Source organism: Periplaneta americana, chromosome 2 (assembly GCF_040183065.1).
Source record: "Periplaneta americana isolate PAMFEO1 chromosome 2, P.americana_PAMFEO1_priV1, whole genome shotgun sequence".
Taxonomy (NCBI): Eukaryota; Metazoa; Arthropoda; class Insecta; order Blattodea; family Blattidae; genus Periplaneta; species Periplaneta americana.
Window position 1 is genome coordinate 197,001,985 of NC_091118.1, and position 15,352 is coordinate 197,017,336.

Here is a 15,352-nt window from a genome sequence, read left to right on the forward strand (position 1 = left end):
ATGAAAGTCAACAATCCATTTCATCTCAGGGAGCGTTATCTTGTGGAATTAACAAATTCCTCTCAATGCAACATGGATTAATGTAAGAGAGTCCGTTCATAATTTAACGGAAAATGGTAGTAAGATTGACTTGAGAGTTGCGGAAGAAACCTTAGCTATTTAATTATATAATCTGTAATATGATCTGTGTGTAAAACACTTGAAGTAATATTCGATCATGTATGAAGAATGAAGATTCACTTGCGAGAAATTGTAATTAAGATGATCTTTGCATATTGCAACTGAACGCAGGAAGTTGAAAGTTGCGCTGAGCCTTGCAGTTTAATTAGGGATAAAACGCTTTTACTTACCGTACAAAAACAGCACTTGACTTTTGGAAAGCGTTCATAACCGTGTCACGCATGACGGACAATACCGTATTGCTGCACCGGGGCGAGATACATAACCTCAACTGTAATTGTGTTGTCGTGACTCAATGCTTCATATCCGAGTTATATCAACTGTACGTCAAATATGAATTCACTTCAATTAACTATTATCCCATACCAACTTTTGCATAATTTAAAACATGACTCTTACCAAGTGTTGAAACACAGGGTGTTAAGAAAATAAATATTTGACAAGCGATAGATAATTTCAAGGAAAAATTGTTCCGGGGCCGGCTATCGATCCCCAGGAACTATACACGACACCGTCACAATTTTTTCTTTATATCCACACAACTCAAATGGGCTGACAAGACGCCAGAACCCAACTTTGAGTGCACACAAATCTATATGTGGATATAAAGGAAAAATTGTGATGGTGTAGTGCAGTGATGTCAAAGCAAGCACATTTTTCTGACCTTGACCTCGTGCGCGGACATCAAGCGCTGGTATGGAAGGAGGAAGGATTATTTATGTATATGAATAAGCAGCCTGTTGGATTAAGAAAGCAATGGTGTACAAACTTCAGACGGAACGTGAAATTTTTATGTCATTATTTTCATATGACTTCTTTCTGTTTGGTATTATCTATATTGTCTGTAAAACAATAGTACTAACACCAATTTCTTAATATTGCATTTGTGTTTTAAACGTTAATAAACAATAAAGAGTTAAGAAGGAATATTCACATAAATTCCATAGTAGTACAACCAAATTGTACTAAGTGAATGAAAGACATCATTCATAAAGAAAGTGATATCCCAAAGAAAGAGGCTGAGTATGACATGATAAGTTGGAATTGATATTGATGGTATCTTACAAAAGTAATCAATAAGCTAATCAAAACAATATTATAGTACAAAGCAAAGTTACCTAGGTATATGTTTAAACTGTAACTAATATTACACAACAAAACTATTATCGCAGTAGGCCTATCCTTTTAAGGTGATATTGGTTCGCAACTTCCTATCATCAGAATATTAAATTATTTTCTCGAAATCTGTTGAAGCTATAGAGCTGACGTTTTTATAACACATGGGCACATATCTCTTGTCTATGATGTAACAGTAGTTGCTTTGTTAATTCATTTCCATGCGAATATTTAAAAAAAATTGTAATACACTATCTTCAATAATAATTATTTACAATATATTAAATGTATGAAAACATTGTTTCAGTACCTGTAAGGCTACTAAATATACATAACTGAAAATTTCAGTTTTCTGTCAAAAAGTTGAGAAAATATTTCTTTTGACTAAAAAAGCAAGCTTGTGAAAAATGAGCATTAAAAATAAAACTTACATTCTTATAATGCACATATAATTCTCAGAAAAATCTAAAAATTAACATGGATACTGTTTTAATAAGTTCTCTTCCCTTTATCCATTGAATCAGTGCTGGCCATCCCTGAATATAGCTCGACCAAGCGGCATATACCACCTCTCTCGTCTGTCTCTTTCCTTTCCGCTGTAAAGCGCTCAGGTTCTCCTGAGCTCTAAAGCGCGCGCTTGCCCGTATGGGCATCAGTTGACATCACTGGTGTAGTGTATAGTTCCTGGGGTAGCTCAGTCGGGAGAGCATTCGTGCGCTAAGCGAAGGGTCCCGGGATCGATACCCGGGCTCGGAACAATTTTTCCTTAAAATTATTCAAACCTGCTTTACAGGGAGCTACTACCTGATAGATGGTTCAGTGGAGAGCGCGTAAGCTTCCCAACCAAGTGGTCCAGTGTGGGAGAGATATATCTGCATTCCAGGAGACTGGGTGCTTATGCGCTGTCATTTACTTGTCCTGTGAAGTCTCCGCGGTGGCTTGCATCGCGCTGAGTATACAGTCAGGAAGGTCCGTGTTGAATTGTAGGTTGAATTGTAGTGTAGTTTGGTTATAGCTGTGATATGTTCCTTGTAACGTGTTTGAAATGATCTTCCAGTCATAACCAAACTACACAACAATTCAACCTAAGCAGAACACGTCACAAAATCAAATCAAAACTGCAGCAACATGAAAATACTACACATCCAACCAAAAAAACTGGAACTTGATACTCTAGAACAGCGTTTCTCAAACTTTTCTGAAGTGGGGACCACTTTTTTAAGTCAGAACAGTTCCGCGGACCACCTTACTCTTGTTCCCTTCGAAAGTAAATTTATCATTTATGTAGCATATTTTAATATCAATATACTTACATTTTAATATAGAAATAATTAAAATTAATTTAATTCAATTAATTTTATATTAGTATTAACTAATTAAGCTAATTTTAAGAGAAGAAAATTTCTTATATCGTCATCTGCAAAAAGAGAAATAAAAAAATTAATGCAGAAACATGCCCAATTTTCAACAAGTAAAGATGAAATTTTGCATGTTCTATTATTGGTGTACGACGTACAGTACGTGACCATTTCAATGTGCAAACTATTAAGAAAGTCATAAATACGTGAAAAGGTTCGGTACTTTGGTCCTGTTATGAATTCGGGTAGTCCCTAGCTGGGTTATAGGCACGACGCCAGATGTGCAGGGAAAAGATGGCGAGAAACACCACGTATATAGTGCTTTAAATTCCTCTTGAGAATAGAGTGGGAAGTCGATAGACGGGTAGGGTAAATAAATTTCATAAAATATCAGTACTGGGAGAGAAAGTGAAAGCCTATTGCCGTGTGTAATTTACAAACTCTGAGATTTTCAGCTATAGTGTGATACGCAATTCATTTGAATTTTATTTTTTCTTCTCTCTTTTTTGAAGGACCACAAGGGCAGACCTCGACGACCACAGGTGGTCCGCGGACCATAGTTTGATAAACGCTGCTCTAGAACAATATGAAATTTACAAACATATAAAAACACACCCCTAGTATATCTAAACACTCAACTCAATTTCAAACACACACTCTTTCTGACACAATCATGAACACAACCCACCACAAGAGGAACCCAAAATATAGCAAGGGCTTTCCACTAGGCTTTCGACAATGAAAGATAACACTTCGAAACTAGTCAGCCAGGTAATTTCCTAAAAAGTTAACAAAGTAAAGAAGTTGTAAATTTAATCAGTGATTATGTTAAGTGTTAAAAGTGTATTATGGAACAATGAAGAATAATTAACAAACTATATATTATAAAGTTCTAGTACTGTGTGAAGTTGTATTTTTCTGTTCCAAGAAATGACATACAAGTTTTGTGTCTTATTAGCAAACTCACTATTTGTTATTAATTAATCGTTACAAGTGACGCCATAATTAATTCATTTATTCACATTACAAACAACTGAAATCAAGAATTGTGTAGATATCTGGACTCTATTATGTGGAACATTCTGATCTACTAACTGTGTCATGCAATGGTCTTGACGTTGTGTCTCTTTCAGAAATATAAATATTTATTCTCTCTTTAAATACGCTACAAATCTGATTAACTTCGCCATCACTTTCACTACTGCTATTGAACCGCATATTTAAACCAGTTGATGTAAATATACTCGGTAAAATACCAGTGTCGTCTTCCTTTCACTGTCAGAAAAGTCTACTGTACATAAGAATACATTTCTTAGACATCACAATAACAAAAACAGACAACAAACTTAAGTTCAAAATATACAGAAAACACATTATCACGGTAACACATATACACAACCTCTCCAATCACCCCACACAACAGAAACACGCAGCATTCCGATTCATGATACACAGACCCATCAACATTCCTATGAACCAACAAGACTATGAGGAAGAAATACACACTATCAAATACTGTCCAAATGTCACGAGAGGATCTCTGCGAGGGGAGTACGGTCCTTGCGGGGTGAGAGGAAAGAGCAAGCCAGTAACTCGGCGTTCTTGAAGGAGCAGGTGGATGGGAGTGATGTCATTGGCCGGTTGCGACAAACAAGGCTCAGTCAATGGCCGACCGGTTCCATGTCGGGGATAGGTTATAAGAGTGGGGGAAAAACTCCCATTCTTTGCTCGGATCTTCTCGTGAAATGCGGACAGTACATAGCACAGGAAAATGGATACAACCTCAACATAATAGACAACATCATAAGAAAGACTAAACGCAAACAAGAAAACGCAACACAGACACAAGAACGAAACAAATACAGCGCGCTAATACAGGGACATCACTTTATTTTTACCAACATTTTTAACATTAACCTGGCTATACTCGGAAACACTGTTTCCCCCTTCCATTACAGGAGTTTGATGTTACTAGTGCAATATGTAAACAAATCATTTTACTAGGTATAGGAGGAGAGAAAAGTAGTGTATCCAATTATGTTGTAGGGAAATACGATATTACGATTTTCAGTTTGATGATCACTTTTACGGAATTTATCAAAATACAGTAGAGTAGTAACATTTTTTTTCAAAAACTCAACTTTTCAGGCGGCTATGTTCGTTATGTAATGTCTACTTTATTTAGCATATTAATTATTGATGTTATCATACAATATAGAGAGTGCATTTAAATTGAGGGGGTCATAAGTAAAGGGCTGTAAGTGCACTTAAGTTACTTTTGAGAAAATGGGGTTTAAATATTTAAGCTTTCGTAAAATCGGTGAAATTTTTTATTTAAATTTTAATGTGTGATGCGATTAAAATATCCCTTTGCTACTAAAATTTTAGATAATTTTGCTTACACTGGATGCACTTAACTCATGTTATTACAAATTTCACTAGCATTCCTTTGCTTCTAGCCACCTCAATTCAAAAAAAGCTAATCTGAATTTTTAAACAAGTTGCTGAAAATGGTTGCCGTTCATTACAATGCAGGCTTCAATTCAGTACGCATATTATTAAAAACATTTTGAAGCATATTCTCTGAAATTGAATTTATCGTTTCTTCAATATAATTTTTAGTACGATATTATTAATATAGGTTCTTTCTTCTATAGAAAACGCAATCATATTTATGAAACACACTATACACTGCAGTGTTTACTTCACTGCTTGAGCCGTAAGTTTGTGTGTCTGACGGGAGCAAGGACATTAGTGAAGGGATGAGAGTGAAGTACATTCAGAAATGCAGGTACAATAAAAATGCAAGTAAAAATAAAATGATGTCCCTGTATATGAAAAAAAAAAACACATAAAGATTGCATCATTTTTCAGGAAACTAAAATACAACATCGCATACAGAACACAGAACAGTTTTTGATGTATTTTGTTTATGTGTTTGTGTAGGTTTTCAATCTGTCTTTTGTTTCCTTTGTATAGTTTTATACAGAGCTTTCATTTTAAAACTTCCCAGTCTAAATAACTAATTGAACCGTTTAGAGCAAAAGTGGTGTAAGTCAAAATTGGGTAATGAGGTTTAAAGTAAAAATTCTGTAAAATACAGCGCAAAGTAGCAATTAATATGCCCTTCTTGCTATCCACTGACTACTAATAGTTTAAATAAATTAAATATTAATTGCTACTTTGCGCTGTATTTTACAGAATGTTTACTTTAATCCTCATTACCCATTTTTGACTTACACCACTTCTGCTCTGAACGCCTCAATTATTTAAATTGAATTCAATTTAAACAAAACACGTCAATTTAGATATTGAGGGGGGGACGTCTGAAACGAGACTTAATTGCATTTTAGATTTCACCCCCACCCTCCAGTCTCCCTCACTTTGAAATTTCAAATGGCACCCCTATATTTTTATGCTTAAATATGAAAGAGCATTCAATTGTTTATACACCTCATTCATTTGTTTACGATCTTTTGCTTTCTGTCGTCTCCTAGCAACCTGTATTTTTATGATTATCAGTTGATTGTAGGATGAAAACACAGCTTATTTTGTGTAACTTCCTAAATTTAATCAGGCAAACAAAAGATGCGAAAACAAATGAATGCTCTTTCATATTTAAGTATAAAAATATAGGGGTGTTATTTGAAATTTCAAAGTGGAGGAGGCTGGAGGTGAGAGGTGAAATCTAAAATTCAATTACGCCTGGTTTCAGACTTCCCCCTCAATATCTAAATTGATGTGTTTTTTTGTTTAGATTGAATTCAATTCAAATAATTAGTTATTTAGATGGGAAGTTTTGAAATGAAAGCCCTGTATAATAATGATTAACAATCAAAATCTGGGGATATCCGGGGCAGAATTACAAAATTATTAAATCCGGGGACATTGCGGGGACAGAAAGCAATGTCCCTGGAAAACAGGGACGTCTGGTAACCTTACTTTATATACATGATACATAATAACACAAATTCACAGAGCAAATAGCTAAGTCACGATGCAAGCTATTGGAAGTTGCTCAAATATGAAAAAGCTATGCATCCGTTCAGCTGTACTGAAGCTTCTATACAATTAATTAATAAAAAGTCCGTTATATTCTTTGTTTTATTTGAGTCTCTGGTAAAGAAATGCTTTGGCGTATACATTTTTTTAGACAATTGCTTTCAACGTAGCGTGATGCTCTTTTGTTTCGCAGGTGTCACCACCATGCGGCCGCTCGTGCTGCTGCTCCTTGTGGTGCCAACCATATTGCACGCGTACCCACAGCGACAATCGGACCGCAGGGTGAGTATCATAATGCTGTTACAGTAAGCCATTTCTTGTTTCATCACGGATGCCCATACTCGGTGCGGAGATAGACGTATTCTAGTTCAAAATAATAATAAAAAAACACGACTGACATCAGCGGAAATGAGATTTCTGGGATGTTATACCAAATGAAATCTCAAAATAAACGATGCAATAATGAAATAATTAAATATGGAGTTTATTTTAAACTACAAACGAGCACAAAGATGTAAATGAATAAACCATGTTAACATAATGGACCGTTAGAGGATTTCAAAAGGACCACTGAGTTACCATTCAAGAGGCTGATGATCAGGTGGAAGAAACAGGGTTGCCAGGTATCCCTTATTGTACGGAATATCCCGTATTCCAGTGGTCGTGAGCACTCGCTGAAATGTGCAAAGGGTAATCGGTGCTGTCCTGTGTGCACCGCCGTGGAGCAGGAAGAGGTAGAGAGCATACCCGCTAGCAGCTACGAGTGCACCTGTGTTTTCCGCGGGTAAGAGACGCTAGCCCCTGGGTGCTCTGCGCTGAGGACCGCTGCCGTATTCGATGCACAAAAAACTTTTTCCCATATGGAAGTCATACGGGACATTAAAAATACCGTATTTACGGGTATTATATCATAGACGGCCGAGGTTTTTCTTTCATTTTTCTTTTATTATTTAGTATGCATGTCGTGTTGTACAGCACAGATATGATAAAATCACATTTTTATTATCATAAAAGTCTTCAGAAACGTGACGAACGGAGCAAATAAATTTGAACCTCTAGCTGGCTGTGTTTCAGTTAAAAGTAAGTTCATTTCCAAGCAATAGCTGCGCATAGCTGTTGGACTGTGTGTAGTATGTGTATGTGCCACAACGCAAATAAATATTGCAAACTAGAATGAGTATTTCTATTCCACAGGAAACAAAGAGAGTATGTTGCATTTAGAAAAATATAACTTTTATTTAATAATACATAATTTGTATGAACGCAATCTTTGCTATTATCTCTTCCTACTTCCATCTAAATTTTATTAATACAAATAAATTAATGATTAGTAACATAACATTTTTATTGGTGTAAGACTAAGATACTGTACCTTTTTCCTTATGGGCCTACTGTGCTTTAACGTACTAGTATATCGTCGGTTTATATGCAAAATACATTAAGTCAAAAATATTACTTCTAAGAAAACGGAATATATAATGCACATAATGTGGCTATCTGTATAAACTTAGAATTGGAGAATGAAATATACCATAAAAATAAACAGCACACTAACAATAATGTTTTGAGGATTAAATTTTGCCAACAACTTTCAAACGCCTTTTTCTCAGAAGTAATATATTTGACTTAATGTGTTTTTCTTGTAAATCGACGATAATAATAATAATAATAATAATAATAATAATGATTTATTTAACCTGGCAGAGTTAAGGCCATACGGCCTTCTCTAACACTCAACCAGGAGTAAAGACTGCGTTGCAAAAACACTACAAATTAACAAATTACACTACAATTTTACACACAAAACTGAATAAGATAATAATAATAATAAAAAATAAACAACAAATAAGAAGAAATCAGACATAATATATAACATACAGAAAGAAAGAAAAAAGCATAATAATATGTGAACAGCAGGTCAAAATAAATGAGGCATACAAAAAAAAAAGACAATTATTCATAATAATAATAATAATAATAATAATAATAATAATAATAATAATAATAATAATAAAGAAGAATAGTAATAATGATAATAATAATAATAATAATAATAATACTAATAGTAGTAATAAAATAGTGCAGTACAAAGTATACAGTGAATACAATATTTTTAAGTACACACAATAAGGAAAATTAAGATTATATATAGCTCAACTTATCACATTAGAGATATAACATTATCGGAAAATATGAAAACAAAAATATAAAATAAGTTGAATATCATTAGAACATAAAAAAAAATGTGAATACGTGGAAACATGCAATACAACACTTGTCATAATAGTAAGTTAGTTTGGCAACTCGTCATAAGATAATTTTCTAACTTGGATTTGAAAGAATTCAATGTTCGGCAGCCCTTGACTTCAGGCGGCAGAGAGTTCCAGTGACGAGAGGTAGCAACAGTGAAGGATGAGGAATACAGAGACGATGCGTGAAGTGGAATTTCTAGCGTGTTATCGCGTTGTGCTCGAGTATTAATATTATGATAGCGAGAGAGAGTATGAAATCGAGCGAATAAATAATAGGGGGATGAAGAGTGCATAATTCGATATAAGAGAGAAAGTGAGTGCAGATTTCTCCTCTCATGTAACCTAAGCCATGATAACTTCTTGAAAGAAGGTGAGATATGATCATAGTATCGATCATAGTATGTCCTGAGATGGTGCTCACAGATTTCTGCTTGTGTGTTTGTGTCTCTCTTGGTCTTAAAAGTTCCTCATATTTTCCTGGAGTTAAATGTTGCAATTGAGGACCGTTTTTGCAAAACTTGCTAACTGCAAAATTAGCAAAATTGAGATTTTGGTGGATTCGTTAAAATAAAGCACGCCTCTACACGATGTTAAAGTTATCTTAGTAAAATTAAATTATTTCTCTTCATTGTAGTGTGTCAAAGTGTGATGGTTGCACCTATAACCTACTTGTCTCCATTCAGTTTTTGTCTCTCCTGTAAAATTTAGTTTTTTTCAGTTAGCAAGTTTTGCAAAAACGGTCCTCAATTGTTCCTTATTTACATTCTTAAAACCTGGCAACCCTAGTAACAGATCAAGTGACCTAACATTTGTCTGAAAGATAAAGACTTTGTCTTTTTCCTTTACCCTCCATTTTCATCTTGTTCCTTTTTGTCTTTTCCATGTCCTCTACTTTGCCTTTTCCCTTTGTCTTCTTTTCCTTCGTCATTGTGTTTTTCTCTTATTTCATTCTTCTCTTATCCTGTTGTTTTCTTCCTCTGAATGTTGCTCCCTCATTTTATTCATTTTCCTGGTATTTATTTCCTCACTTTTCTTTTATTTCTCTTTGCTCTTATTTCTTTTATTAACCCCTCCATTTCTACGCTTCATACCTTCTGCACGTTTCGAGCTGACTATTACGAGGAATGGCACTGCCTTCCACAGCTGATTTCCTGCCCAGGTGGCACTCGAGAACTGAGAAAACAAATGAAATCACAAAGAGCAGCGCATCAAGTTCTCGCGAAGATGAGCCTTCAGTTTCTGACAGGAATCTAACCCGCGTCCGCTAGCGTCACGGAAGCGAATAGCAAAGAACTGTCCGACAAAATGAGTTCCTTATCATCGGAAATAACTTTCCGAAGAACTCATGTACCCATATGTAAACCAGTTTCGGCTGCTTTTACTTCTGTATTATTAAATATTACAAACCTAGCAGTGCCTTATACGCTAGCAGCTTTTGCACTAGTCTCAACATACATACATAGGGTAAACTAGGTAGTTATTGACCAGTATACGGTGATTGACCGCTTCCTTTTTTCAAGTATATTGTGAATAAACCACGATCGTGATTTCACTTTTTGCTGCATATACCTCTAGTAGCAACCCTTATTTGTGGTTAGTTGTCGCTGTTCATCCCACTGAGTTGGTGTCTGTTGTCTGAGAGGACTGAAATCGATTGGAAATGCAGCTGAACCTAAACAAGTGTAAGTAACTAGAGAAATTGCTAAGAATAATGCATCCAATAATTTATTTATTCTGCAAAGGATACATAAATTCTGGTGCTCGTCTTTACACTCACAGTGTGAGAAAAGGTATAAGGTTTCCGTCCACAGAATATTATTTTGTAAAAGTTTTTATATGACATAAAAATGCCCCGTGGTCAATCACTATAAAGTGAATGGCCGCAAACTACAGTGATTGGTCGTTCATAAATTATTTGTTAGAATAATGACCAATTTGCTCCAATTCTATATATGTTATCGGTTAAATGATGGGGATTTTTACAGGACTGATACTATATTATAATGCCTAAGCCAGGTAAAGTGCATTATACAGGGGAAGCTTTACGAAACGCTACAGAACCTGTCCACAGTGGATTTGATTTAAATGAAGCTGCCAAGAAGTTTGGTGTCCTAAAAGCAACCTTAGCGTCCAGAAGCAAATATCCCGTTGAAGGAAAAGTGTTCTTTGGTCCTCGTCCAGTGCTGGGTGAAGCCATTTGTAATAACATCAGAGAAATGACACACACTTGCTTCTGATAAGGCACAAAAGAGAAAAATGGAAGAAGAGGCAAGAGAAGGAAGGAAGGAAGCGAATAAGAAATGAAAGAAAAGGCAGCGAGAAGAGTTCTTTTCTTATTTTTTTAACTTGGTTATTTAACGACACTGTATCAACTATGAGGTTATTTAGCGTCGATGGGATTGATGGTAGCGAGATGGTATTTGGCGAGATGAGGCCGAAGATTCGTCATAGATTACCTGAAATTTGCCTTACGGTTGGGCAAAACCTCGGAAAAACCCAACCAGGTAATCAGCCCAAGCTGGAATTGAACCCGCGCCCGAACGAAACTTCGGATCGGCAGGCAAACACCTTTGCCGACAGAGCTACGCCGGTGGCGAATAGTTCTTAATGAGAAAGATCAGAAGAAGAGAAACGAAACAGACAAGAAAAAAGTGAAAATTGTGAAAATGTGTTGTTCAATCACTAATAAATGAGTATTCAATAACTGTGCAGTAGACGGTCAATCACTAATAAGCGTGTGGTCAATAACTGTGCAGTAGACGGTCAATAACTGTAAAAGTGGACTTGTTGTGTTTATTTAATTTATCTTTGCATTAAAATTTTATTTTTTCTTTTGTTTATTGATTTTGATTTGTTTCTGAATCTTCACTTGACCCAATGCCTTTAAAATTCTCTCAATAAGTTGCCACTGTTTTCCGCTATTTCATTGTTTTATTATTCATTAGCTTAAGTGGTCAATCACTATACAGTGTACCCTACATAGTGCTCTGCCCAAGGGAATTCTCCACCCTTTCTTACTTTTTGTCTTCCTCTTAGTCTCTTCATATGATCCACATATCTTAATGTCGTCTATCATCTGATACCTTCTTCTACCCCGAACTCTTCTCCCGTTCACCATTCCTTCCAGTACATCCTTCAGTAGGCAGTTTCTTCTCAGCCAGTGACCCAACTAATTCCTTTTCCTCTTCCTGATCAGTTTCAGCATCATTCTTTCCTCATCCACTCTTTCCAACATAGCTTCATTTCTTATTCTGTCTGTCCACTTCACACGTTCCATTCTTCTCCACATTCACATTTCAAATGTTTCTATTCGCTTCTCTTCACTTCGTTGTAATGTCCATGCTTCTGCCCCATAAAATGCCACACTCAACACAAAGCAATCCACTAGTCTCTTCCTTAGTGCAGTTTTTCTTGGAAAGGATAAATACGATATCTTCCCGTTGCTTTCCGCACACCACTCTTTCTTTCGAATCTTGAAAGATCCCAGGGGAATCCAGCGTGGAGGTGAGGAGAGTGAATTTGACTAATTAGGGTTCACCGAAATTTCTCACAAGTGTTAAATATCAGTTCTACCAGAGTTTTTGACACGATCAGAGACCGAGAATTTGAAATTAATCTTAGCACCCCAGTCTCAACATCTGAATTAATAAAATGATATGTAAAAGTAATCCTCATCAGAGGCTATGAAAGCTCATAAAGTGGCAGAAAGTTAAGACTCTCACCTGTACTGACAATCCACATTAACGGTAGTAAGAATGTCAGTTCTGAATGCCAGACTCTTTCGCTCTCCAGGAAATACCCCTGGTACTCATTTCTGTTTGAGGCTGAGTAAACCCCAAGACCATAGTACGGCCGCAGGGATTAGATCAATGGAAAAAATTCATGACTCTATCGGGAATCGAACTCACAACCTTCTGGCTCGCTGAGTTACGCCTTAACTGTGACGCTACCGTGCGCCAAAATATTATATCCAAATATTAAAAATTATATGTTACAAATTGGAAATACTTAATTGACATTAACAAACAAAGGCAGCGGTCAGGGAATATTGTGTTCTGGTTGGATGATCGTCCACCTCTGCTTCGGCATGTGGGCGTGAGGCCTGCAGCTGGCTGGTCGGTCTAGGCCCTTCACGGACTGTAGCGCCACGGATTATTATTATTATTATTATTATTATTATTATTATTATTATTATTATTATTTATATTTATTGTTATAGATCATGTTAACTTCATTGGTACGTTAAGACTCATTCACAATGAAAATTAAACATAACGTAAGCGTTAACTTAAGAAGGTAAACGTTACGGTAAAATCATGAAGTCATACCATCATTCACGATGGGAACATAAACATAACAGCAAAGATATTTGGTAACCATGGAAACATAACAACGACGCCATTTCCTCATATTCTGTCGTATATTTCAGCGCTCCACGATTGTGTTCTGTTTGCAAATCACGTAAGCATAAAGGCCCATTCACAATGAAAATTAAACATAACCGTAACATAAACACAGAAGTTTGCGCCCAGGCTACCAAATGGGATCATTCACAATGATTCACATAAGCATTGACATAAACATTACCGTAAGACTTTAACATGAAAGTTTGCAAACTCCAAACTTTCATGCTTATGCTTACGTGATTTGCAAACAGAACACAATCGTGGAGCGCTGAAGTATACGACAGAATATGAGGAAATGGTGTCGTTATGTTTCCATGGTTACCAAGTATGTTTGCGGTTATGTTCATGTTCCCATCGTGAATGATGGTATGACTTCTTGATTTTACCGTAACTTTTACATTCTTAAGTTAACGCTTACGTTATGTTTAATTTTCATTGTGAATGAGCCTTTACCATCATTCACGATGGGAACATAAACATAACAGCAAACATACTTGGTAACCATGGAAACGTAACAACGACGCCATTTCCTCATATTGTGTCGTATACTTCAGCGCTCCACGATTGTGTTCTGTTTGCAAATCACGCAAGCATAAAGGCCCATTCACAATGAAAATTAAACATAACCGTAACATAAACACAGAAGTTTGCGTCCAGGCTACCAAATGGGATCATTCACAATGATTCACATAAGCATTGACATAAACATTACCGTAAGACTTTAACATGAAAGTTTGCAAACTCCAAACTTTCATGCTTATGCTTACGTGATTTGCAAACAAAACACAATCGTGGAGCGCTGAAGTATACGACAGAATATGAGGAAATGACGTCGTTGTTATGTTTCCATGGTTACCAAGTATGTTTGCGGTTATGTTCATGTTCCCATCGTGAATGATGGTATGACTTCTTGATTTTACCGTAACGTTTACATTCGTAAGTTAACGCTTACGTTATGTTTAATTTTCATTGTGAATGAGCCTTTACCATCATTCACGATGGGAACATAAACATAACAGCAAACATACTTGGTAACCATGGAAACGTAACAACGACGCCATTTGCTCATATTCTGTCGTATACTTCAGCGCTCCACGATTGTGTACTGTTTGCAAATCACGTAAGTATTAGCATGAAAATTTGGAGTTTGCAAACTTTCATGTTAACGTCTTATGTCAATGCTTATGTGAATCATTGTGAATGATCCCATTTGGTAGCCTGGGCGCAAACGTCTGTGTTTATGTTACGGTTATGTTTAATTTTCATTGTGAATGGGCCTTTAGTCCTCACCGCCACTCACTGCCCTCTTCCAGCCTCGCATGACGCCTCACGTCGTCTCAACTACTCCCCATTTCAGTTTGGTTGATAGGCTTCCCCCCTACTCACACTCTTTACCATCCGTGAAGGGGATGATGCTACTGTCTATCTTACTAACGTTCGACTAATTGACTTTGAACATAGTGAAAATAATTCTTATTATTGAAAAAGTTTACCGGTAATCTATATTTCGAAAATCTACATTAAGCGTTTGTATTTCATTTTAATGTTGTTTATATCAACTGGCAAATAAAAAAGCTACTGAGAGCAGAAGATAAATGTTTTCTCCACCGCTAGTTGCTACTCTAAGCATACACAATGGGACAATCTGCACTGTGTCGCTCCCCCCTGACTTCATAGTACAAACTAGCATCCCTTAATTTAATTAATTATTAGTTGAAAACATTGTAAAAACGACACTGAAATATACAGAAACATGTAATTCTTAAACATCTGTGTCACTGTATTTTATATCCATTTATGTACTTTATTTAATATTTTATTTTCTTGTGTGTACAACTTGGGGGGTGCAGGTATAGGAGGTAACAGCTACCGGTCTGTTATACTGACGGACTCAGGGCAAGTAGAAGGGGAAAGAAATGCCTTCGATCCTCTCAACTTGTATGAAATGTCGTTTACACGTTGTTGCAAGTAATTAGCATAATGAGGGCCACTTCTCTAATCTATCGAAGTCTTAATAGGACAAACTGTTAATAACCCT

The 15,352-nt window shown here is 36.1% G+C and overlaps 1 protein-coding gene across 4 annotated transcripts in view; it reads left to right on the plus strand.

The window, feature by feature from the left end:
* Nucleotides 1–15,352, plus strand: part of LOC138695008 (mucin-2-like) — a 195,364-nt gene that overhangs the window by 15,283 nt on the left and 164,729 nt on the right. For all 4 annotated transcript variants that reach the window (XM_069819289.1, XM_069819291.1, XM_069819293.1 and 1 more), the window contains exon 2: nt 6,850–6,938. In XM_069819289.1, coding sequence (XP_069675390.1) covers nt 6,861–6,938 — 78 coding nt within the window. In that variant the 5' untranslated portion in view covers nt 6,850–6,860. The remainder of the gene's footprint in view (nt 1–6,849; nt 6,939–15,352) is intronic.